Below are 26,380 nucleotides of genomic sequence, written 5' to 3' on the forward strand. Positions count from 1 at the left end.
ATGAAAATATACCTTCCCAAATAAGTGCTGTGAGATGTGATCAGGAACAGAGCAGAGCAGGCCCAAGCTTAAAACAAAGGGAAAAACTTTATTAAGCTACTACTACTATAATGAAAGACACACAGAATTCAGAATGAAAACCCTCCAAAACACTCCTCCTCCTTCCCCCTCCCAGTTTCCACCAAAACACAGTGAGACACCACCCGGGATTCCTGATCAAGTTGCCACTCTTTATATAATCAGTACTCAGTCCATCAAGGGAGAGAGCAGTCTCTTTTGCACCATAGACCCTCCAGGAAACACAGTTACCACCTCCTGTGTTTCCATGTCACACATGGCACTGCCCGGAGAAAATCTGCCAGTGTGACATTCTCCTTTCCATGTTACAGTGCTCTCACCACCGTGCATGGAGAGACTGCTCATAGGGCTGTTTTAAGGATGCTTTGCCAAGGACCTAAAAAACAAGAGTTCAGTTTCTCATTTTGGGACCACAGTCGTTGTCCCCCCCCCCCCCCTCCCATTTTCCTCCTCCCCTGGGGCCAAGGGTCCAACAGCTTCTCCTTTTGGGACCACAGTCCCCCCCATTTCCTCCTCCCCAGGGGCCGAGGGTCTCAAGAGATCATCTTCTTCCTGAAGACAGAGGGCACCACCACACCCTCCTCAAAACTCTTCTCTGTTCACTCCATTCCTGTGCTTGCAGTCGCTGAAACTGGTCTCTTGGCTCACCATTGCATCCCCCTAAAAATGCAGTCTCTGTTGCAGGAGAAATTGGTTCAGTCTATGGCTAACAAGAAAAGTCCAGCCACAAGCCACTCCATCATCTCCTCCCACCTAAAAATTTCTTCTTCTAACATCTCAGGTCCCAGACTGTCTCTCTTCTCCTTCAAATCAAGGAGGAGTAATATTTTACAAAGCTTTCATTTCCCAGGAAAGGGTTAAAAGTCTCGGGACTCCCCAGACGACTGAAATCTCTGCCCAGAACTCCAACTCCCACGGCTGGGCACCTTCCCCCCCTTCTCCTTCTCCTCTGCTGGCAAATTCCGGGTGCCGTCAGGCTCTCTGTCTCTTTCCTTCTGAGGTGGGGGAACAAAGGCATCTCCGTTTCTCTCCACCCTTCCATCCTCAGGGGGCCCGCCCGGTTCCAGTCCTTCAGCCCCTGGCCTACCTCCCCCAGGCCACATGGCTTCCCTTCCCCCACCAGCCTGTGGCTGGGCAGGGGAGACTCTGCACTGCACTCTGACCAGAACCAAAGAGAGTGTTCCCCTGGGAGTTCTTGCTTTTAACCCCCTGTGTTCTCAGAGGCGTGTCCATGCCCTCAGTGGTCACTCCAGGTGCCAATATCCAAACCTGACCACTGATTGGTTTGACCCAACTTCCTGAGAAACTTCACTTCCATGTCAAACCACAACACCAAATTTGACTAGAAGTTTAATAACTACACTTAAGATCAACATTCTTGTTTGGTAGTATTATATATAGTAATTCAATTAATAAGCAGTTTTTAATCAAATGAAAACAATGAGATTTCAGTGATATTAATGTTAGGAGAAGGAAATGTACTCTCATTCTCAATGTATTTCACCTTATACACAAAGTAGTATCGTGTTCATAGTCAAAATCTTCAATGCCAGAATATTTATTTCTTAATACTTCATCATGAATTTCACATTTAATCATTGATAGCTGTAGATGAATTTACTATGTTTTTAGAACTAGTGTCACGTAGAGTCCAGATTATTTGTGTCATTTTGCTGAAATTTACAAAATATGTGGAAAGTTTTTTACTTCCACAGGAATTTTTGAAATCTGTAATTTCTTTCCTAGGATTCAGTTAATACTGAGGAAAGAATCAAGTTGCTTATTGGCTCATTGAAACATACAGTGTATGAATATGTTTGTCATTGTTTGTTTAAGGTAAGATTGTATTTTTTTTTTGCTTTTTATACAGTGCACTAGGTTTGAAAGTATTCTTTCAGCAGCTCACACTTGATCTATTTCAAATAATCAGTATTGTGTAATAGATGCAAAATATTACACTATCAATAATTAACATGCTAAATGCAGACTTAAAATCAGTGTATGACCAAATTAATATTGCTGATGTACATTTCTCCACAGAGCTCTACAACTCTGCCTCATTCTGGCTTCAGAGTCAGTCATGGGGTTCACAGTCTTCTGAGCAATCATTTTGTGTTTGCTTTTATTTCTTGCATTCCTAAATATAAGGTTTTATGTGATTATTTGGGAGTTTTTTGTATTTTGGTTTGTTTGTTTGTTTGTTTTTTTTAAAGGAAACAGAAATGGGTTTTTTAGGTTGATGTTTGGACTTGGTTATCTTAAAGTTCTCTTCCAAGCTAGATGATTCTATGTTTCTAAAAGTCCTACATTGTGATATTCTCCTTTTTATTTTCACAGCCTGTCTCATAGGTCTACCTGCTTACCTTGTTTGTTTCTGTCTGCTCCTTGTTCTTCCTCCAAAAAATGTTCTTAGTGTATTTCTTCTTTATTTCAGTCAGGTGTCTTTTCACTTCTTCCTTTCTTACTGAAAACCTAGGGAAGCTATGCCTTTCATTTTCAGTTTTAATTTTTACTTTCACATGAAGCTGTCATAACAAGAGGTGTTTGTCTCACAGTACCAGGCTGAAGAAAGCACAGTAGATCTGTGCGGCGTGGGTTTTTGCTCTCCCCGGCTGCACGCGGCTCTTGGGAGCCCGGCTGTGGCGTAGCTTCCACGTGCTGCCAGGGTTTGCTGCCGCGGGTTCCCGGACACGGCTCCGTGTCTCGGGTGCGTGGGCTGGCCAACCGCTGTTACCGTGCGCTAGGGACCCGGCAAAGAGGAAGGAATTTGTCCATTTACTCCGTGCTTGGCAGGAACGGTTTATTGGTCACGTGGCGCGGTTCGATGGAAAGACGCGACCGCTCCCGGCACTCACATGGGAGAAAATGGCGTCTGACTGCCGGCGGGATAGGGCTTTATAGAGGGGCGGGGCGAGAGGATCCACGGCCTGCCGGCCAATAGGGGCGGCTGCCGTGGCGGTGACGCCAGCAACAGCGACCAACCAGAGAACCCCGCAGGGGCGGGCACCGAGCCGCGGGCTGAGCGGGATCGTGTGGCCAGCACGGGGTTTCCCGGGGCCGGATGGCAGGGTGGTTACAGGAGCGGCACAGGGGTAAGATCCGGCAGCAGGGGGCCAGAAACCGCGGGGGGGGGAACAACGCGGGGGAAACGCGGGATTACAGAACTTATTTTAACATAAATTAAAAACCCTAATCTAAACCCAAACTCCGGGATGCAACAGATCTGCATATATGGTTCAAGCAGTGCAAATCACAAGTCTGTAGTTTGATCTGTGAGAATGGAGAGATCTTGAAAATTTTACACCACCTCCTACTCCTGTCTCCCAATCTAGCAATGCTACATTGAGGACTCAGGGGCAGCAGTTCTTTCTAAGATTCTCATGAAATAGTCTCATAATAATTAATGTTTGTCTTTGAAGTCATAAGTATGTGAAGCCTTCCACTAAGTCATTACACCTTGTGAGTATGGAAGGCAGCAATTTTTATGTGTAAGAAAAGAGTAGAGAGTTCAAATGCAAGGCAGAGAAGAGATTTCTAGTCAGAAAGATTTTAAGTTGATCAGACAGGAGTTTAGAAAATACTGAAAATGTGTTACCTGTGTAGCTTCAAACTAATGGTCCATCCAGTTTACTATTGTGTTCTAATCATAGAGAGAACAAATAAACTCTTCACACCATCCACAATTCACTGCTAAGTCTTCCTTTTATCCATGAAAATTTTTAAAAACTGCTGTGACACTGAGGCTTTACTAGTGTCTTCATAAATGGTATAGCTGATACGAGTTCATACCCTTTGAAACATGTTGGAATCAAGAAGAAGGATTTTGTCAGTCTGTGGTTATTGTTTATGTGTACATAGCCTTTGTGAATGCTGCTAAATTAAGTGGTGCGAAGAAATTTATCGGAGCACTCGAACTGGCCCATCTTTCCTCTTAATTTGTCAAAACAGGTTTGGTCTGGGCCTCTTAGCATTCTTCCAAACAATTCTTGTTCAAATTTTGGATACTAGATCATCCAGGGAGCATCCTAATATACAGTTGTGATATGGATTTGCTTGCAGACCTTGTCTAAGAAGATGAAAAAGTTAAGCGGTGTGGTTTGTTCTCAATGTCATATGATGTTCATATTTATCAATAAAATGAGAACTTCAGTGCCTTGCAAAACTTGATTCTAATTCCTAGTAGAGGCCTCTTTGCCCTCTACTCCACAGCCCACTTTAAATTAGTTTCTGTCTCTAACTTGCAAAGGGATGTAGCAATTTTTCATTAGGATGTATGTCTCTAAGTCATTACTATGAAATTGGAGGTGATTTTTAAAAGAAATGTTACTTATAAAAAAGAACCAGAAATAGGACTTTTCCTGAGTCTATGAATACATTTTTACTGCTTTTATTTCAGGCTGATCAGCTAATGTTTGCTCTACATTTTGTACGAGGGATGCACCCTGAGCTTTTTCAAGAGAATGTAAGTGCTAAAGAAGAAAATCCCCAAGTATTTTACTCAAACTTAATATGAGGAGTAAAAAGTAGATAAAAAGTTTTTGTCAGTAAGTGTAGGACTTAGTTGTCTGTAGTGTAGTCAGATTAATTCTATAAAGTCTGCCTGCAGTGAAACAGTATGCATAATTCACTTAATACAATTGCTTAAACGTGGCTGATTATCCTGAGTCAAGACACATTTAATTATCTAAAGTACCTCCACAGAATGGAGAGACAAAACTATGGCTTTCTGTACTAGGAGCTGGAGACCAGAAGGGACATCAAATGATAGTAGATGTCAGTTCAATAGAGGAGAGTCCATTATAGAGGTAAAGATAAAAAATCAGATAATACCTTTGAAGGAAGTAATGAAACTTGATTATATGAAATATGTGAGCTTAAGGTACAAGATTCAAAAAAAAGTTGTTTGGAACTCTCCAATGAAGGAGTAGTTTCACTGTAGACATATGGATTGACAAAGTGAAATCCTTTCAGCAATGATCTGGCCTCATAAAAATAACTCATCTTGTTAGCAGAAGTATATCCTGGCTGCTCTTCATTATCCAAAGTTTGCTATTTGATGTTTCTTATTTTATTTGAGCTTCTGAAAATACCTTGCTTTATCTTTCTTGAGTTTCTAAAGTCATGAAGGCAGCAACCTGCAAACAGTTTTCTGACTAAATTAAATACTGGTTTCTTAAGTGTTTGTAAAGTACAGCCCTAAGTGTTGGTTTCTATTGCTTAGCATGCATTTCCATCAGCTATTAGAGCTCTTAGACAGTATAATCTAGGTTATATATAATGCATATTTCTACAGTATCTGAATACTCAAGAGAGAAAACAGCCAAATAATATCAATAATTTTTTTACTTCTCTGAAAGGTAAAAGTTATTTTCGTTAAATTGTTAAGAGAAAAGTGCTTGTTCAAAATATTTAGTGAAGAAACTGAAGCTGAAGTGGTTATTCTTTTAAAATTATTCTTTCTAAAGCTTTTAATGTGATGAGACTAGGAGTTGCTTAATATGCTCCTAGAGAATTTAATATTCCAAGTCCCTGTCCCAAAATAATTGAACCTTCTGCACTTAAATATCTTTTTGCATAGCAATGTGAAATTTATAGTACAACTTCAACAATATACTATAGACTGCCTTGGTTCTCAGCAGGGATATTCTCTTTCTGAATCAATATGTATAGATTTTTCTGAGGTAGTTTTATATTCCCTATATATTGTACTTCTTTTCTTCATAACAATATTGCACAAACCAAAAAATACTCCATGCATTTTTGTGTGCACAAGCATTTTCTTTGTAACTGGGAGATGAGCATCAGTTGAATGCAACTGAAAGAGGGAGTTGTTTCAAGACTCAGTGAGACTGATAGGTGCAAAGAACTATGCTGGGGTTTGTATCAGCAGTATTACTCATAGTCAATTGACTTTTAAACTTTTCATGTTACTATTCTCTTTAATAAAAAAATCTTCATCACAGAATATAGATAGTATTTATGCAAAATTTCAGTACTTATTGAGAATTTTTGGTCTGTTTCTTGCCACTTCCAAATACAGTATTATGTAATTTCTAGTGGTTTGAAATACTTGTCTAAATGATTTAAAATTGTCTTCCTGGATACATATACAAAGTCTAAAAGTTTTAATCATACATAAATTCAGTCATGCTTTCTATAGTTACCTGTTCTGTGTGGGCTGCTGATGCCCCACCAGGCAGGATGTGTGTTCTTGCCAGCCACATTTGCTGCCTCCTGGTAGTCTGCAGATGGGCACTCTGGGTAGGAACTGTGAGTGCTGAGAAAGTATAGAACTTCCCCTTTGCTTCTTTTTCTTATAAAGCACTGCAGCCACTTAGCTTGGATTCTGCAAAAGGAATTACATTCTGATAGCTTCACTTAGCATTTAAAAAATGTCTTGGAACTCTTTCAGAATTTAGTATTTAATATGTTTATCTTCCTGCTCTTCCTACATGCTACTGCGTATTAATCTTAGTTCTTAAAGGTGTCTTGTGACTTATCTGAGTTGTTCATTTATTCCACTCAGGAATGGGAGACTTTTACAGGTGTGATCATTGGAGATACCATCAGAAAATCAGTAAGCTACATTTATTTCCATATTTTGAAATAAGGAACATTTACTTTAATCCTGAAAGTTAAAGTTTTATTGTTACTATGTTGTTTAATTAATTGTATTCATACAGTAAAGAAAAAAGTAACTTTTTGCATAGTAATATAAAGATATAAATTTATTAAAGAATTTTTTAACATGGCAAGCAGTTTTTTAATTTGAACAACTTTTTGCCTTTGTTGTGTATTTTCTTTTATTTTTTCTGTGACCAGGATGGCAATTTGAAATTGCATGTTTGAGGAGGTTTTCAGCCCTCTTCTGTAACTAAAATCAGTATTTCCGAATCGCTCCTTCTCCCAGAGTCACGTATGAGTTGTACTTTTTGTACTTTTTCTCAAGCAGCTGGTTGCTGAAATGATCCTTGAAATCCAGTTTCTCTAGCCATTAGATGGCTTAACTACAGGCTTTGCATTTCAGTGTGACTGCAGAAGTCCCCCTTCATCTGTCTGGAGTCACTGTAATTCAACTGAATGTCTGTGAACAGAGTGATTGTCAAGTATTTATTGCTATAGGCCATTTTCAAGGAATGTGAGAACTGATTGTATAATGGTATTTAATACCAGTCTTACCTCTACCCTACCTAAGGCACAATCCATAGGTTTTGGGAAGATTTTGCTTGTGTGCCCTTCAGCCCAAATAGAATGCATACTACAGACCCATGTCAAATTTATTCCTACAGTCACTTTCAAATTTCCTAGTTTTGTTCTTTCTCAGACTTTGTAACTCATGGCTGAGATACCCTTTCACAAGAAAACTTCTGTTTTTCTCTGCTGAGCATTTAAGATTACTCTCGAAGTTGCTCACTCCTTGAGAGATCCAAATACATTTCCATGCAGAGACTCCTCAGACTGGTTAATGTGTAGTGTAAAATCTTTTAATAACAGATGTTATAGTGAATACAGAAATTCCACTGGAACTTAAGCAGCGTTGTTGATCCTTAGAATTTCCTCCATGCTAAACATCTAATGAGCAGAAAAATAGAGCTGTGGCCAAATTACCAGTGCAGAGATGTTCAGAAATGGTGTTTTGCTCTTTGTGTGAAGAACCATCTTTATCATTGCAAATATGTGCAATGGAGTTGTTTTTGAAGACAGTTTCTCAGAGTGCCTATGCAGATAGCCAAACATTTGTGTCACTTGTTTTTAGTAAAAAATTACTTAGAATTGAGTCATAAGGATGCTCTAAATGGGTATTTTCAGGCTCAAGTAGCTAAGCAAGTGTTAATGTGAACAGTATGTCTCATATTTAAATATTTTAGTAGCTTTTTTGTTATGCCATTTATGAACTTAGCAAAAGACCACAGAAAGATTGCTGTTGTGAATGTTTTTATTAAAAAACATAGGTTTCACAACCTTATTACCGAATATAGTGTTTCATAAAAGATTGTGTAACTTACATTTGTGATATAACTTGTTTCCATAAGGATTCACAAAGAAGTGCTCGTGACCAGGTTCCCTCTTGGATAGAACAGGACAGAGTCTGGGCAGTAGCATCTTTGAAGGTATACATTGTGTGGTCTCTTGAATTTAAATTTAAAGAACTTTGGTTTTGGCAGATAGCAATTTGGACTTGAATACTCAGATATGTATTTGTCAGATCAAAAGATTTTGTTGTTATAGGCTATTTATTCTATCTTCCAGAAACCCTGGCTTAATATATAGCCACCTAAAAAAAACCAAAAGTGTTTTTTTGTTTTTATTTTAATCTCATTTTTTTCTGAGCCTTTTTCATGAACATTTCTACCCCATCTATAATGAATTTCAATGCATGTGAGTGAACCTGTCACCTTACTGTGATTAGAAAATACTGCAAATCTGTCTAAGTTCTCCAATTTATATAGATAGGATGATAGAAGAAAAATTGCAAACAATATTTAGTTATATTCAGATTTCACTAATGTAACGACTTTGACAAATCACTTCATATTGTATTAAAAGCCAACAACTGTTAATTTAGAAATTAATATTCTCCTCATCAGATTTCTCTGTACATCTTTATAGGTGTTTTAGAGTTTGTGATTGCTCAGACTGAACTAAAACAAAAACTTTCTTGCATTGAACAATGTTGAAGTTCTCTGATCCTGAAGGGAACTAAAGGAAAATATTAGTCCTGAAATTCTGTCTTAGCCTCTTCTCCTCCTGCATGTAGCTCAGCAGCAAGGATAAAAAACCTTGACTGCTCTTTGGCAAGGACGTTTTTTGCTGAACCCAGAGCTTACTATTTAATTACTCTTTAACCAGGAATCGGGAACAATCACAATAATGGTATGGCAAGCATAATAGTTAGAGGTTTAGACAAACAAACAAACAGAGTGAATCAGTAGCATGCACTGATAGCAAGCCATTACTGATACCAGATAGCAGATCATCATTAGAGGAAAGGACTTAAAGGTAAAGCCCAAAATTTAAAATCAAAGAACCTTAAGGTTTAAAACTAAAATTACAGTGCAAATATAGAGTTAGTCTTTCCAGGGAATAGGTAAACAAGTGGTTAATTTTAAAGTGTACTGTTGTCTTCTCTAACTCCAAGGATAAAATTGAATTTTGTGATTTGCACAGCAGTGGTCACAATGATACTTGGAAATCTAAATATACTTGGAATATTAAAATATACAATGCCCAAATGACTATTCTTCTTTACAGTTCAACCTACATTATTTGTTTTTGTAGGTTTCTCTCCCAGGTCTCTATCAGACACTTTGCTTTGAAGATGAAAGTCTGTGGCGCACTTTTTCTCAGAGCTCTGTATGTGAACAAGACTTTCCATCTCCTGTTGTAAAAAGAATTTCCTTGTTTCAGCAGGTAATCTTTCCATTCATAATATTAATTATGAGTTCAGCAGTGAAAGTAAATTTTGCATCCAGGCCTGGTTGAGTTCTAAGCAGTGACAATATCTACACTGTCCTGCAGTTTAACTAGTTTTTTTAATCTAAGAATTATATATATTTTTTTTTACTGTAGTGCATATTATTTCTCTGTTATCTCAGTCATTTTAGTGTTGATATATTAGCTGCAACTGAGTATACTCTCTAAGGTAACAAGTTCTTTAGAAATATGCACAGAATTAATTTTATGAATAGGTATTAAAATTCTTTCATGGGTGTGTTGTTACTGCTGGATGTGTCACTTGTTGAGCATCTTACTTCACTGAATGTGCAAACTCACACATCTGACACAAAATGCAGTAGCAGCCTCTGCTTCTCTAGAATAGAAGAAATGAAAAATGACTTCTGAAAACCTGGTGATAAAGAACACACCAAGAATACGGAAACGTCAAGTACCTTCCTGAATCTGGGTTTTTTTTTTCCACTGGAAAAGAAAGATATAACCACTTTTGTGTTTATGGAAAAAAAGATGTTATTTACTTTCAAATGATGCTGTGATTTTTCTTTTGAAGTTACTTTACATGAAAATATCCAGAGAAAGGATGGGGTGTTAGACAATGTAGTTCCATGTTGATTGGCTCTTACAGCTATTGTCTATTTGGAGTTTTTTGTGGAGGAGGAAAATTTCTGAAATAGCATGCATGCAATTTAGGAACAAACCATTTTGGAAAGGAATTTGTGTGAGTCATATTTGATTCAATGCTGAAGACCACTTCTTATGTGTGCAGTGTGTTGTCAGAAAATGTCTGCATTTGTAGGAAAGTAAATCTGGAATGATCAGTGCATCTTTTTCCTTGTACAGAAGTATTAAGAATTTTCTATTTATGAAATATATCAAAACTACATTGTTAGATTGATATGCCACTCATAAATTAGTTTGAACTGAAACCAGAAATATTTCTATTCCAAGTAGTACCTCTATATGTGCATAGAATTTAGATGCTAGTATAAAGCTAAATGTGCTTTCTGTCATTTTAACTACCCACATAGCTACTTTTCTTCTAAAATATTGTAGAAAAGTTTGTAGCTTACAAGTAGACATTAGGTATAGATCTATCTTCTGATTCTATTGATAGAACAAGCTACTTGCAAAAGAACAATTACAGTCGATTATCTTGGAAAGGAATGATCAGATAGCTCTATATATTCAGAGAAAATAACTTTGTTCTGAAGATAAATTCAAAGAATTCATCCTTCTTAGGAGAATCTTGCATTTTAAATTATCACTATATATTTTTATCAACTCATCTCCCCTGAATATATTTTATTTTAAGGTACTTGTGGTCCAGGCTGTCAGACCAGACAGACTACAGAGTGCCATGGCTCTTTTTGCATGTAAAACCCTAGGTAAGTTAAATTTTCACCAGGGCATTTCTGCACAACAATTAAATAACTTTTTTGTCCTATGTTTTTCTTTTATATTGTAGTTCTTATGGAATTCCTAAGTTTTAGCATATGAAAATATGCTGTAAATGGTTTGCTGATTTTATTCTTGTAAAATATTCTTAAAAGTGCTTTTAAAATAATTTGGTTTATTCTGCACAGTGATTGAAAATATAATAAAATGATCTATCAAATTCTTTTAATTAATTATTGAACACTGGAGTCATCAAGAAAGAAAGATAACTGGTTTTCTCAAAGTTTTACACTGCAACACTCTTCTTAAGACTCAGATTTTCCATAAATATTATTTTATGTAATTTACAATTTAAAGACTGTTTGGTTTGAGATTTTATAAATTGAGTCTCAAAAGATTATTTCATTAATATCAGTCATTTTTATAGAAGTCTTGGTCTGTAATACATTTTACTGTCTTTTTAAAAATACATATGATTAGAGTGATTCAATGCTACAGTTGTCTATTTATTCTAGTCAGTCAGATTCCTCTCTCATGTCTGTTATATCCAAAGTTTGAAACCTGTATGCCAAATAATTTCAATATTGCAGTACAGCACACAAAAACCTTCCTTCAGCTTTTAGCAGTTTTGAGTGTCTCATCGGGGTGGACGCTGTAAGTTTTAGAAGTCACTTTATCTTACTCCCTTATGCTGTCTGTGGACAGTATTTGTTGCTCAAATTAGCTCAATATCTGCCACCCAGACTGGGATTTTCAGCATTAAGGTACAGGTTCTCTGCCAACCATTATTAGTAGATAGAGAGGGTACTTTGGTCATGGTGACATGGCCCATGCTGACAATGTCCCTGCCTGCTGGACTCAAATGACAAGAGTGATCTGCAGTGTGTGTGTCTCAAAAACCAGCAGAGACCTGAATGCAGAGTACATTTATTTGCTTGCTTACTGTCTTCCAAATCTTAATGTATTACATAAATTACTTGTGTTGGGACCAGTTCCTTGGAGGAATGCTGCACAAAGGAATGTTTTTGGTGAATGAAGCTACAGCCTCACTAAGGAAGGCAGAATACCATTGACTCCATTTAGATTTTCAAAACCAGTTTGTCATCCACAAATCATCCACAGATTTTTCATGCATATCAGTGCGATTGGCAAAATCTTGACTAGCACTTTCTAAGCAATTGTATGAATATTTTTTAATGTTTTTTTTCTGCCTTGTCTTTTTGAGTGTCCTTGCCCTGAAACAACTAAAAGAAACTGTTTCACATAATTGTAAAGGAAGCTATTAAGTTTCCAATCTCATTTGGTGGTTTTCCTTAGAGAAAAAATGAATTCCAAAAGAGCTGTAAATATCCTACAAGAAAGCCTTTCAATTCTGTTTTATTCGGTTTTATAGACTTTTTTTTTCTTTTCTCAACTTTTACCTAAAATTTGAAATTTATGGATGAAGAGGGAATAAAATAATTTCTTTTGAAGATAATATTCATAAGAATTTTCTATGAATGTATTTTGTAACACCTGAAGCATGTTTATTTCTTTATTTTACATGCTCTACAGAAATGCACCATGTTGTCAGCCTTTCAGTACTTAAAGGGACCCACAAGAAAACTGGAGGTAGACTTTTTACAAGAGCATGTAGTAACAGGACAAGGGGGAATGACTTCAAACTGAAAGAGAGTAGATTTAGATTAGATATTAGGATGAAATTCTTTCCTGTGAGAATAGTGAGGCACTGGAACAGATTGCCAGAGAAGCTGTGGATGCCTCATCTCTGGCAGTATTCAAGGCCGGGCTAGATAGGGCTCTGAGAAACTTGATCTAGTGGAAAGTGCCGCTTCCCATGGTGGGTGTTGGAATGAGATGATCTTTGAGGTCCCAATACAAAGTGTTCCATGATTCTGTGGTACAAATGATACAGCATTGTTCTATGTGCAACATACAATAGCTCAAGTCTGAAAACAGACTGCATCCTCAAGGAAGTGTGTATTGCATGTTTTTGTAGTTATGGCATAGATGTCACTGATTTGGACTCTTCTGTCTCACTGTATGTTGTGATTTCCTGTTGCACCCAATGCTTCACTGGTTAAATGTTGGTCTAAAGATGCATGAAAATACGTGGTTAACATTATTTAATTTATGATACACTTATACATGTATCTTTGGCCTTATGTATAAATACCTTACCTTTACTAGGTCAACATTCTAGACATTTAAGTTGTATATTAAAACAAATAATAGATGTAAGTAATCATAGTGCCAAGTCGAATAATTAAGGCTCTCAAAGCAGTAAGGAGAGAAGTTCTGCATGTGGACATAGACACTGCAATTACTTTTAGTAAATAGCATAGCTTCTCATTCCACTCCTCTCTTTTTGTGTTTTCGTCAAGACTACACTCTAAATAAAGACTGCAATTTGTCAAGCTGGAAATCAGAAATACTTTTCTTCTCAATATGGGGTGCCTTATACCTACCTGCATGTTGTAAGGATATTTTCTTCATTTTAAAACTGGTTTTACAGTGTCTGCTGAACAGAACTCTTGACAGCCAGATGAACTCCAGATTGGATAATGAAGCACTCCATCATGTATAGTCACTTTATTTCCATAATAATTCTAATTATAGGAATAAAAGAATTATCTCCATCGCCTCTGAATATGAAACGTTTATATAAAGAGACGCTGGAAATTGAGCCCATCTTGATAATAATTTCTCCTGGTGCTGATCCTTCTCAAGAACTACAGGAACTTGCCAGTGTTGAAAGAAATACTGAGTGCTACCATCAGGTCAGTCTTAGATAAGTATAGTGATTAAAAACCACAATGTGTAAAATTTTGTAGTAATATCTGTTTTACTTTGTTTTCCAAGGAAGTTAGTAAGTAAAATCATTGTTTGGTGTCTGTGGTGTTTTGTTGTTCCCACCTGTCTTGATGCTAACTTCTCGTTCCACTGGCAAAATGGGATGGAGAAGAGACACACAATTAGTCATGCTTACAGAAGCAGAATCCAAACAAGGGACATTCATCCAGTGTGGAGAGGAAAAAATGAGAAAATGGATGGAAAAGAACAAAAGAGGCTGTGAATTGTTATACATTGCTGTTATACATTGTTATACATTATATATGTATATAAAATGCTGCAGCATTATCTTTTTTAGTGTGGAGTAATTGAAACAAAGCCCACTAAAAACTACACTTCATCATTTCCTCTGCTCATAGGATTTGCAGAGGATTCTTCTTCAATAGAAAACATGATTCAGTTGTTCAGTGTTTGTTAATACTTAGGTATTTCGTGAAATTCTGTAAAATATTTTGAGAAATTTTACATCCTTGAAGGTTTCCAAGAATATACTGGACAAAGGCCTTAGCTCCTGATTTAATCTTTCATACCTTGCCCTACTTAGAGCAGGAGATTGGACTAGATACCTTCCAGGACCCATTCCAATTAAATTTTTTATATGAATTAGTATTCCTAATACACAGTACCAATATGCTTTATAACTTTCTGAAAAATATTATTTCTTTCTGTCATTTGACATATTAAGGGGAGGGAAGTTGTTATCTAGCTGATAACTGGTTAGCGTAGAAATGGAAAATGTCAGGTTTAATGTTGCTTTTAAATAGTCCTTGAAATTGTTCCTTTCCTGGAACATAAACTGATATAATATATTTTTCCCATCAAACTGTAAATATTTGGATCCTAATGCTGTCTTATCTGGCTGTGAATATTGCAGAATGCATATTTCTTACTCTGCCACATGGATTTTCATGTTTATCTCTATATACACTTTATATGTTGGACTTTCAAAATGTAGCATACTATGGGATTCAATTAAGGATCAGGACTCAAAGTTGAATCACCTGAAAGTTGTTACACTAATGAGAATATTTTTTGTTATTTTTTCCGACCCTTTCTCATGCAATTTGACTAAAATATAAAAAATAGAATTTTCTTCTCTGTTGATTTATTTCTCACATGGGATAAAGAACAGAGTGCTAAATTTGTGCTGTCTGCTACTATATTGCTAGTGACTTTCAGTTGTCTTCTTTTGGCTATTTTCAATTATTTTAAGATATTATACTCAGTTCTTCTTAGTCAGAGAATCATAATGCCAAGACAAGGCTTTTCACATTGGCTAAAACCTCTTTATTTTCGACTTGTTTGGTTCAGGTTTTTTTGTTATCTTTATCTTCCAAATAGATTGGAAGGTAGAACTAATAAGTTACTATAAAAAGTGAAGAAAGGAGTATATGTTCAACTATTCATAAATCACAGCAAAACTGAGTATTTCTCTTCAAAGGAAGTACTCCTAACTTCTAGTCAAAATAAACTTAGTTCTCATTTCTCTCTTATTTTTGTAGTTCTGCAGTAATGCAGTTTAGTCATTGTTATTTAAATTACTTTTTGACTTCCTCAGGAATACAATCACTTTCACCAAGTGATGTATGTTTTTTTCCATTAAAAGACTAGGTAATGTTGTTTGTACAGAAACTGGCTAGTTAAGTTGCAAAGAAAAACTTGTTTTCCTTAATCTTTTCCCTACTTTAGTAACTTATCACATTAGAGAAAATTGTGGTTGTCTTTAGCACTCTTTTTTTTAACGTATGTATCCTAACTTGAAAACACAATTTTGTATTTAACTGTTAAATGAGGTGTGAGAGATTCTTGATACAACTGTGTCTGCCATTTCAGATTGCCATGGGCCAGGGCCAAGCTGACCTGGCTATTCAAACTTTAAGAGAATGTGCTCAGAATGGAGAATGGCTGTGTTTGAAGAACCTGCATCTCGTTACATCTTGGCTTCCTGTATTGGAGAAGGTGAGGGTAAATAGAGAAGACGATACAGGGAACCAGACAAAATTAGTATGCAACATTTCTGAAGAATTTCAAGCATTTCCATGGTGATGTCTAAAATTACAGTTTAAAAATATACTTTTGTGGTTTTCTCATTTGTGAATAAGGTGAACTGCTTCATATCTAAGCAGCTTCCTTCTTTGTGTGAGTGCTTTAATTTTCATACAATTTACAGTATTTCTACCACAATGAGTGAGCAAATGTTCCAGTTAGAACTTCTGGTACTTTATGGGATACTAGCCATGCTTTTTCATGAACTATGAATCTATGTATGCTTGAATTTAATTTTTTCCCCCTTAGTTCTAGGACTTTCTTTTTAGTAGTTCTTTTTTTTTAAGCGCAGACTCAGGCTGAGTCACTAGGAGGTTTTTGCTAATTTGAAATTAAAATGTCTCATATTTTATAGAAGCACACACTTATGGCATATGAAATCTCTAACTTGCTAACTAAAATTCATCTTATATGATATACTTTTTGTGTACATCACCATGAAATCCTTAAAACAAATAAAGTCAGAAGAAAATAATAGAATTCCTTCAACAGTTACTACAGTCTTAACTTTCCAGTTTTCAATGATTTTTGTAAAGCATAGTCCATGGATGTAAGCTTGGAGTCTGTCATTTGTCTAGCAGTAACCATGTGGCTGTACCTTCAGCATTCCTATAATCCATTCTGAAAAAATGGAAAGGCAAAGCAAGATAACACTGATGTGTGTCATGTAGTCTGAACAAGGCAGTCAACAGTAATGAAATGTTTGTAAGCTCCTTGCTGAATACAAAATTTCAGATCTTGTAAGTATTAAAATATGGATATGTGTCAGGAGGGTCTTATTCTTTCCACACGAACATAATACCAAATGTGCTAAACTTCTTGCTAAGCTTAATATAGACTAAGATTTACTGATGTTTGACTCTGCACATTCCCTTGCCTGTTTTGCATACTGTTAGCAAGTGGGAGGCTATGTAATTCTTACATTTAAACATCCTTTCAAGAGATTGCTGCATATTCATAAGTCAGTTCCATCCAGGTACAGAAATTCTCACAGTCTTTGAATATGGACCCAAGTGTACCACAGTGAGGTAGATTGAAAACTGGCCTAATCTGTTACTCAAAAAGTTACTTTCAGCATCAAAAAATCCAGTTGGAGCCAGTCATCAGCATTGTTCTCTAGGCATTGGTACTGTGGCCAACATTGTTTAACATCCTATGTAATTAGGTGAATAATGGAACAGAGCGCATCCTCAGCAAGCAGAGATGATAAGAAAGCCGATGGAAATGATTGCTGTAACAGATGAGTGTACTTCCATTCAAAAGGACCTTGATAGACTGGAGAAGTAGGCAGACAAGAACCTTGTGAAGTTCAGCAAAGGGAAATGGCAAGTGCTTCACATGAGAAGGAGTAACTCCAGCCACCCAAACAGTCTGGGGACAAACTGGCTGAAAAGCAGCTTGGCAGAAAAGATCTAGGAGTCCTGGGTAAGAAGAGGACCATGAGCCAGCAAAATGACTTTGCAGCAAAGACCATTGGCATCCTGGGTTTTAGGTAGTGTTGCCAGCAGGTGGAGGGAGGTTGTCCTTCCCCTCAGCAGTGGTGAGACACACCTGGAGTTCTGTGTTCACTACTTGGCTAGCCAGTGCAACAGAGACATGGGCTTACTGGAACCAGTTCAATAAAGGGCTGCAGAGGTAATGAAGGAACTGGGGCATGTATCATACAAAGAGAAACAGAGCTAACTGGGACTGGTCAGCCTGGGAAAGAGAAGGCTCAGGGGGAATCCTAGTATTTTGTGTATTGGCTAATGGGAAAGAGTAATGGAGACTGGGTCAGCACCTTTTTGGTGGTATCCCATGACAAGGACAAGAGGCCATGGGCATAAACTACAATAAAGGAAGTACTATTTAAATATATGATAAAACTTATTTTAGTGTGAGGGTGGTCAAACACTGGAACAGGTTACCCAGAGAAGCTGCGGAGTCTCCATCCTTGTAGATACTGGAAACCTGACTGGCTACAGATCTGGGCAACTTGTGTCTGGCTCTGCTTTGAGCACAGAGTTGGATTAGGCAGTCTCTGGTGGTTCCTTCCAAGCTTTATGATTCCATTATACTATGTACCAGTTGTAGTTGTCATTTTGCTTTAATAGCCGAACAAGTAACAGTTTTTCAGATTATTTTCTTTACTAAAAACACTGAAAACAAAGTGATAATAATTATGCTCTAGAGGTTATTAGAATGAATGGCTTGTGAGAAAGTCTTTCAAGAGGTTTCTGAGCTATGTTTCTTCCAACACACATACACAAAACTGTTGACTTTGTTCTGAAACCACTTGTCAGGCAACTTTGGTGTCTTTGATGACAAATGTGTGGGTTCAACTGAGCATAAAGCACTAGCAGTGTGTTTCCATATATTCAGTAATAATATATTTTTGTGAAGCCTTTATATTTGAAATAAGTTTTGACAGTATTTCTCTTAGAACTCAATTTTCCAATCTTGAGTTTTCTGTGAATCATGATACATGAAGGGTTCATAGAACAAATACTTGAAGAAAAAGAAATTAATATAGCTATACTAGTGTTGAAAGTCATTGAAATCTGTTGTTGATATGCAGCCCACATTGCAAGCCTTCATCATTTTTGATGTAGCCTTCTGGTGTTATTGTACTTAAAAGAAGTGAAGAACCGCTCCATATTTTTATGTCCTGAATTTAGTATTTAAGAGGAAGGTGCCTGTATTTTGACACAGCTAGGATGAACTTCAGATTTGAGCACAGCAATGATATAGAAAGTATGGAGGCAACACATCTTGAGCTATAACCTTAAGTATATACTGTATACAGTTGCACAGTATGCAACTGTTGATTTTTTAGATAAACCTAACTTTCTAATCCGGAATATTATAATTTTATAAATATAGGTCTCTGTATAAAAAACCCCAATCTCGTCAAAGCCTATTTCAATATATAACATCTCTTTAATAGGAACTGAATACATTACATCCTCAACCAAACTTTCGTCTTTGGCTTACTACGGAAGTTCATCCAAAGTTTACTCCAATTTTGCTTCAATCAAGTCTGAAAATAACTTATGAAGTAAGATCTGTTTGGAAAGCTTTTATTAGATTCTTACATTGAATGAACCTTGATGTATAGTGAACTGTATGTTTAGATAGTATAAATGGTTTTACCTTATATTTCAGTTACATGTAATACAAAAAATACGAGTTTACCTTGAAAGATGATTTTTTCCTAGATGCTTCTTCAATTGTAAGTATGAACTGAAAATAAGTTTACATAGGAGAACTAGTTGTTCTGTTTTGTGCTCCAGAGTATTCTATGCATTTAATCACTTTTTCTTAAAAACAAAAATCTACACAAGTGTTGGTACATGGATGGAAAACACGGAATTTCTCCTTGATGAATAACCTCATCTGAAGATCACAGAATCCCACTTTCTCTTCCTTATTTTCCTTTTTGGCCTTAGAGCTTTATGTTCACTGGACTCTTTCAACAACAAATGGTTCTCCTTCTAGACAGCAGAACATACAGTTAAAAGCCTTTACTCAAAATTGAGAGCTTTGCATTTGAAATGGCTCAGCTTAAGGAATAACTGGGACCATGTTCCTCCAACTGATTGGAAAGTAGTCTAATCATGAATGCATTTAAGCAGTGATGTCCAAAATGGAAATCATTAGTAGAAGTGCTCATAAGTCTTGCATTGATAATGGAGTGTGGAGATTTTGCCTGCAGCTAATCCAGGAAACTTTGACCTTTAAGAGTGCAATGTTGCTGACTTTCAAGAAGCTGAAATAGCTACACTTTTACATTGGCTGCAAGTATTTTAAATTTTTTGCAGTACCTTCTTGCTTATATTGAGGTCTTCAATGGTACAGAAACTTCAGGACTGTTACTCATTCCACTATCTTTGGAATTATTGGAACTTTGCACAAATGCAATATTCGAAATTATTTTGTTTCCTTTCCAATGGCAGTAAATATTTTGTTACCATGAAAGAACAATGATAGGCAATGACTTGGCAAATGATGTTTGAATATTAATTATATGGTTGTAGTATGTTCCAGTGTATGTAGAGTGTTACCAATGAAGATACAGATATTAAAAAAAAAGTCAATTTACTGCAATATTTTACATTATTTGTCAGAAGCAACAATGGTAATCTCATGGAAACACTTAGAGCCATTTTTCAAAAGAACGAAAGAACCACAAACATTTAGAAACACAAAATTGAAATTTAAATATATTTAAAATTTATGTTTGCCTTCAGACTTGCAAATAATTTGAGAATGGCTGAGTATCCAGTTGTTTTTACTTTTAAGCACTGTAATTTTGGTTACTGCCTACACCTTAAATGCAGTTATTTTTAATGCTTGTGAGCATTACCTACCACTGAATCTGAGAACTGGCATTTTATCATACATACATACCATATTTATATGCTAGCTGACAGAGTGTGGGGATGGCATAAGGCAATTTGACATTCATCACATCACAGAAGTAATTGGTAGTTAAGGTTTTTTTCTGATTGCAAAATCAGAAAAAAATTCTTTTGATTGAAAACAATTAAATTTACTTTATGCTGATGTATTTTCATAGAGTACTATGCTTTCACTAAGTTCTTTTAATGTAGTACAGTCCTATAAGTTGGTCCTGCTTATCTGGTTACCTTTTCCTTCAGTATGCTGAAGTTATTTTCACTATAGAATCATTCTGTTGTTAGGCCATTTATTACAAACTTTTTTTTCTTGTTGGATTTTATTCTATTAAGTACTGTTTGTCGTTTCATTAAGTTACAAATTCCAGGTTATAATCTAAGAAAATAGCACATAAAAGTACCAGGTTTTCTGTCTTGAACAGTGATTTTCCTTCCAATGCAGGCACCTCCAGGCCTCAAAAAAAATCTCTTGCGAACTTATGAATCTTGGACACCAGAGCAAATCAACAAAAAGGGAAATTTGTCCAGAGCACATTCTCTCTTCTGTTTAGCATGGTTTCATGCTGTATGCCAAGAAAGAAGAAATTATATCCCTCAGGTAGTAATTTATTTGCTATATTTTAAAAAAATTTGCCCTATTTATTAGCTTTAATACTTGGAAGTATTTTTCATCATGTATGTGTTTGGTCATATTCAGAAATGAGAAAAACTTGGATATTTCTGGTGTCTGCCTTTATTGTCTCTGAATTCATTGCAAAATAGGATCCTGGTAACCTCAGTTCCTGTCCCTCTGAAAATTTGTTCTGCCTGCATGGGGTGATTTTGTGGTTCATGGACTAAGTGATACTGCTACGGAAGTGTGGAAAAAATTCTGTGAATCTTGTTTGCTTGGGACAGGCAAAAATATTATTGAAACACAATTTAATAAAAGAGACACTGGAGGGAAGGAGGAGATGATATTGTCTACACTTTCTTCATACAAACTCCTTCAAGGAGAAGGAAGAGCAAGGGAAATCATTACTTTATTGCGAGGATTATAATGATTTTCAGAGATGTGTTTTTGCCTTAGCTAAATTTTTTATTAAAGTGAACATTTTTTTCTGGCTGCAAGATGCCTAAATTAAATAGACAAAAAAACCCCACCAAACAGCAAACTGCTTTATGTTTTCTTTATTTTATTCTATTTAGACTAGATATGAAATTACTCTGTCACATGAATTATTTGATCTGGCATAGTCTGGAATGTATGAAAGTTTTTTTGCTAGTTTTGACTTTGTGATTTTTTTAAGGTTGTTTGCCTTTTGCTGTAACAGGCTTTTGAATATGGTGTTCAGAAGTACAATAGGTGAAAATAATTTAAGTATTAAACTGACCCATTAATTCTCCTTTGTTCTTTTTCAAATTTATGTTCATTTGGCACCAGATTTTCAAGTAACACAAGACAGGATTGGTGCTATCTTTAATTCTACTGCATAAATATGTAGACAGTGATGGGTTTATATTTCAAGATTACCAATTTCTAACACTGAGGGACTATAGTTAATCTCAGGTAGAAGCTCTTGTATTTTATAATGAATTTTGAGTAGTTTTGGATCTGTACAGATCTATCCAAAAACCCCAACATGGATACTGTTGGGAGCATCTTTCCAGAATATGACCTTCAGGGTGGCTGGCTGATAGTTTTTTTGTTCTGTGGGGCAGCTGCAATATAAATGGTTTTTTGATCTTAGGCTGTATTCATCTCATTGGACATGAGCGTGTTGCTGACACATTTGCATTTCTCATCATGAATCATGTGCACTGTTGCTATATCACCCATATCAAAGTACACTGTAAAAAGAGCAACAGGACATGCCTTTCAAATCTGGATTTCCTAACTGATTTGTCATATATCAGTATTTATTTATACTTATCCATTTACACTGAAAGCTTTTTGTGAGAATTACATACACAGTATGCATTCCTGCTACATAAAAACTAATGTTCCAAGAACAAAAAGGAAATACAAACTTTAAATGATTGAAATATGCATATGGTGGTCAGTATTTTTATGGTAATAGTAGCAGTAATTGATAATTTTTTTGGTCAGACAAGAAGTGACATGAATTAAGGAGTAAGGTGATGGGAGTATATTAAAGAATATGTTTGAAGAATCAGTCCTATTTATGAAAATCCTGTCTGTATACTGAAATACAAAAAGGCCCTCAGAAATAGAAAATTGTAGTTCAATGCATGATCTAGTCGCAGATGTCAGCAAGTTTTAGTTGAAGTAAATATTGATAGGAAATAAAATAACCTTAAGTTCATATTTTTCATACTCAATGGATTCTGGTTTTTGTAAGTATATGAAATTAAATGCACTGTTACAACTGAATTTTTTTTATACTACCACTATTGAATGTTTCAAAAAATGCACTTTAGAGGACACAGGTTATTTCTTTTTTCCTTAAGTATTGTACAGCATTCAATAACCACATGATACTGGTATTTTACTTTATGATCATCCCTGATTAAATGATCACTAATTAAATTCGATTTCTTTTCATGGTAGGGTTGGACCAAGTTTTATGAATTTTCTTTGTCTGATCTCCGTGCTGGTTTTGACATTATAGATGGACTCTTTGAGGGTAAGTCACTTCTTAAGGAAAGTCCCATTGGTAGGGATGTTCCATGAAGAGCTTTGTCTTTCTATAACACTCATAGAAAATTGGAGATGCTGTAGAGCTCATCATCAGTAAGCAAAACAAGAAAAACAGAGTGAATCATAAATCCATTTTTAAGTGCTTGGATAAACCGATAAACCAGGGAGTATGCTGCTCAGCTTCTTGAGTCCAGAGAAAGAAACGGGAAATACAGGGCTGCCTGTAAGATGAATTCTTGTGTCTCCATTCCTTCCCAGTGTGAGTTCCCCTAAATATTGAATAAACAAATTGACTATGAATTGAATATGAAAGAATTCTTCATATTGAAACTCAGTATCAGATAGATCCCACTTCATTGTTCTATTAACCAGTGTAGGAATTTCTAGTATTAGTTAATATGATAAAGTTAATTTTTTTTAACTCCTTGCATTTTGTACAATTTCAAAGTAAAGTTAGGAACTGTGGGTAGAGATAATTTGCAATCGTTGACTTAGATGGGATTTGTGGATGGTTAGTACTTCTGAAATTAGACCTTAGTTGTGCAGACTTGAACCACACAGTGCGGTAAAGAGATTGAATCATTAACTGTCAATTATAATCATTAATTAGTACTGTGAAAAAAATCTTTTCTTATGAAGGAATGAATGAAGCATTGGGAAACAACAGTTACCACCAGTAAACCCCCAGTTAAAGTAATTGCCACTTCCCTCTTTCAAGGGACTTTAGGGAGTACCTTCCTGATCAAGCTTTCACCTGCACATGAGAGCTATAAGATACAAGCAGATTGTTGTGCCTTGTGGTTATTTTGGGCAACTGTCATAGAATGGAGGAAAAAATAAGTTATTTTGAACTTGTGGGATATAGCTGTGTAAGAGTAATCTAACACAACATCAATCTGACCAGGAAATTATTATTAACATGCTTAAATTTATTTGCTATGTTGTGTGATTCGTAATGATTTGCAAGTATCTATCCTGGACCTCTTTATGTTTGAAAGATGACATTTCCAGTAATCTTACCTATTTGGAGCATGATCTGCTTTTGGTTTAATCAGTCAGTTTATATTATGAGATCAGATGGTGGAAAATAGTGTTTAAAATTTTATTTAGGACAAAGGAGCCCAAAATTAAAGTTTTAATAGCATAATTTCTGAAATGCATATAGCCAATTAGTTCAAAAAGCACTTCAAGTCTAAAGCAAAATTTCTAATAATTCATTTGCAACACACTAAGTGTTCATTTTTTCACTGCCAAATATTTACGAACTCTTTCAAGTTCCTGCAGCTTTTACTATTGGGTCATATAGAAGAACAATTAAAATTTAATTATTTGATGTGTTCATCTCTTCTTATTACCCTGAAGAACTGCAGTGGCAAGATGAAATGCTTACAATGCAATGCTATTCAATGATACAAAACTAATACTAATTAATTAATTCATAGGTTCCAAAGATTTTCAGTGGGAATTCGTTCATGGCTTGTTTGAAAATGCAATTTATGGAGGTCGTGTAGATAATTATTTTGATATGAGAGTTCTTCGGTCCTACTTGGAGCAGCTTTTCAATTCACAAGTCATTGGCAGTTTAAATGCCAGAGGCAAGAAGATGAATACCTTCCCATGTTCTATCTCTTTACCGAATTCCTGCAGTATTTTGGTATGTATACATCTTCTATCACCTAATAAATAATTTATTTTCAAAAACTGATCTTGAAATGCTTCCACAAAGAAAACCCAAGTTACAATCCAAAGGATACCTCTGTTTCTCTTTTGTGTGGAGCATTAACTCTGTCAGTTTACTATTCTTTTTTATGGTATCTGATTGGACTATGGTGCAGAGTGGCCTAGCTATGAAGAGTTAAGTAAAAGAAATTGGGTTAATTTATGACAAAGATATAATTATGTTTTTATATAATTAGTATATTAACATAAAAAATGTTTTTTTAAAGACTGCTAAATATTCCTGCAACTTCTGGGTGAAACAGGAAAATCTGAATATACCTTCTTGTTTCCAAAATGTATCGATATTCTGACAATCTGTTGACAGGCCATGGAGGGTATATGACATTTTATTTGGTGATAAATATGGATTCTGATTCTCCTTCAGTATTTCTCTAGTGTAAAAGAGAGGGAATTCAACAGTCTAAACAACTGATCACTCCCTGTCCTTTCGCAATATAATTATTGTTGTTACTGTGATTAAGATTCACTTGCATTCCAATGGAGGACTCAATACTAGACCTCTAATATGAAAGGATATAAATAGTATTATCTCAGTTAAAGTAAATTGCTGTGATTTGGCATTCTTTACCTGGATTCTGACTGCTCAGGTTTGGTTTGGGGTTTTTTTATTACTTTATTATGACCATTGTTTTTTATTTTCTACACATGTGATAAGGTAATATAATAAAAACAGAAGGGATAAACAAACCAGGCTGGTCTCTGTTCTTGTAGATAATATAATCAAGTAGATGAATTTTTTTTTTTCCTAGCCTGCACAGCATTTAATATCTCTCAATATCTTATATGATTATGTATGTAAGAATTTATGGTTCTGTATGTTCAAGTAGTATTTCCTCAGTGTTTGGTGTAGTTCTGCTACTGTTGTTACCTCTGAAGTGAGATTCTGTGTTAAAGTGAATTGTGCATGTCCAGCACGTGCTCCTGAAAGCAAAGACAAAATGCACGTGGCACATTTGCAACAGGGTGCAGCCAGACTTTCAGATAGTAAATATTTTTGCCTTTAAAACACAATAAGAGAGATGTCCAACACCATTAGTCTACCTGAGTCTGCAAGGCCTCTGTTTCTTGCAAGAGAGCATCACTAGTGACTTACAGTGTAACCACTATTGATGTTATTCTGCACCTCCAATGATTATGCAAACCTATTTTTACCTAAACAATTCCACTTTCTTTAAGTGAATATTTTTGTAGATTTAAATAGAAGTGAATGCTCTTAATTTTATAAATATGTATTATACTCTTATTAGGATTCCAAATGCTAAAGTATTTTTTTTCTCTATTGTCATTAATCTTACCTTTAAGTTTTCAACAGAAGTATTGTACCTACTTTTCAGGGACAGTCTTGGCATATTTTTGTTTTCATTTGATAGCTTCACTGTAATCAGAATTGATTTTGGTCTTTTAGAGTGGAAGTGTTATATAAAAGAAGATTGGTTCTGATAAATAAAATAAAGAAATCTGTAAGATTACCATAATATGTCATGTCTTATATACTTATTTTAATCCTTGTGTTGTGCTCTGCACGTAATGAAGTTTTCAGCATATGCTGTTAATTTTCTTGAGTGGAATAAAAAGTTCCCTCTGTTCTGTCTATTCTTTTCTTCTTATGCAGGATTATCGTAATATTATTGAAAGCCTCCCAGAAGATGATAAACCTGACTTTTTTGGCCTGCCAGCTAATATTGCTCGTTCATCACAGCGTATCATCAGTTCCCAGGTAAAGTTAGCATTTTTCATCGACTTCTGAGTCTTTTCTGCAGCCATTATAAGCTGA

At 35.7% G+C, this 26,380-nt stretch overlaps 1 protein-coding gene across 1 annotated transcript in view; it reads left to right on the forward strand.

Annotated features, from left to right (window-relative positions):
• DYNC2H1 (dynein cytoplasmic 2 heavy chain 1) overlaps window positions 1–26,380 on the forward strand; it is a 147,629-nt gene that overhangs the window by 68,809 nt on the left and 52,440 nt on the right. The window contains exons 70-82 of the mRNA XM_054002204.1: window positions 1,825–1,914; window positions 4,475–4,540; window positions 6,605–6,655; window positions 8,112–8,189; window positions 9,358–9,489; window positions 10,847–10,919; window positions 13,549–13,709; window positions 15,616–15,741; window positions 18,755–18,865; window positions 20,668–20,823; window positions 22,777–22,852; window positions 24,309–24,520; window positions 26,219–26,323. Of these exons, the coding sequence (XP_053858179.1) occupies window positions 1,825–1,914; window positions 4,475–4,540; window positions 6,605–6,655; window positions 8,112–8,189; window positions 9,358–9,489; window positions 10,847–10,919; window positions 13,549–13,709; window positions 15,616–15,741; window positions 18,755–18,865; window positions 20,668–20,823; window positions 22,777–22,852; window positions 24,309–24,520; window positions 26,219–26,323 (1,437 nt within the window). The remainder of the gene's footprint in view (window positions 1–1,824; window positions 1,915–4,474; window positions 4,541–6,604; window positions 6,656–8,111; window positions 8,190–9,357; window positions 9,490–10,846; window positions 10,920–13,548; window positions 13,710–15,615; window positions 15,742–18,754; window positions 18,866–20,667; window positions 20,824–22,776; window positions 22,853–24,308; window positions 24,521–26,218; window positions 26,324–26,380) is intronic.

This window comes from Vidua macroura, chromosome 2 (genome assembly GCF_024509145.1).
Source record: "Vidua macroura isolate BioBank_ID:100142 chromosome 2, ASM2450914v1, whole genome shotgun sequence".
NCBI classification, from domain to species: domain Eukaryota; kingdom Metazoa; phylum Chordata; class Aves; order Passeriformes; family Viduidae; genus Vidua; species Vidua macroura.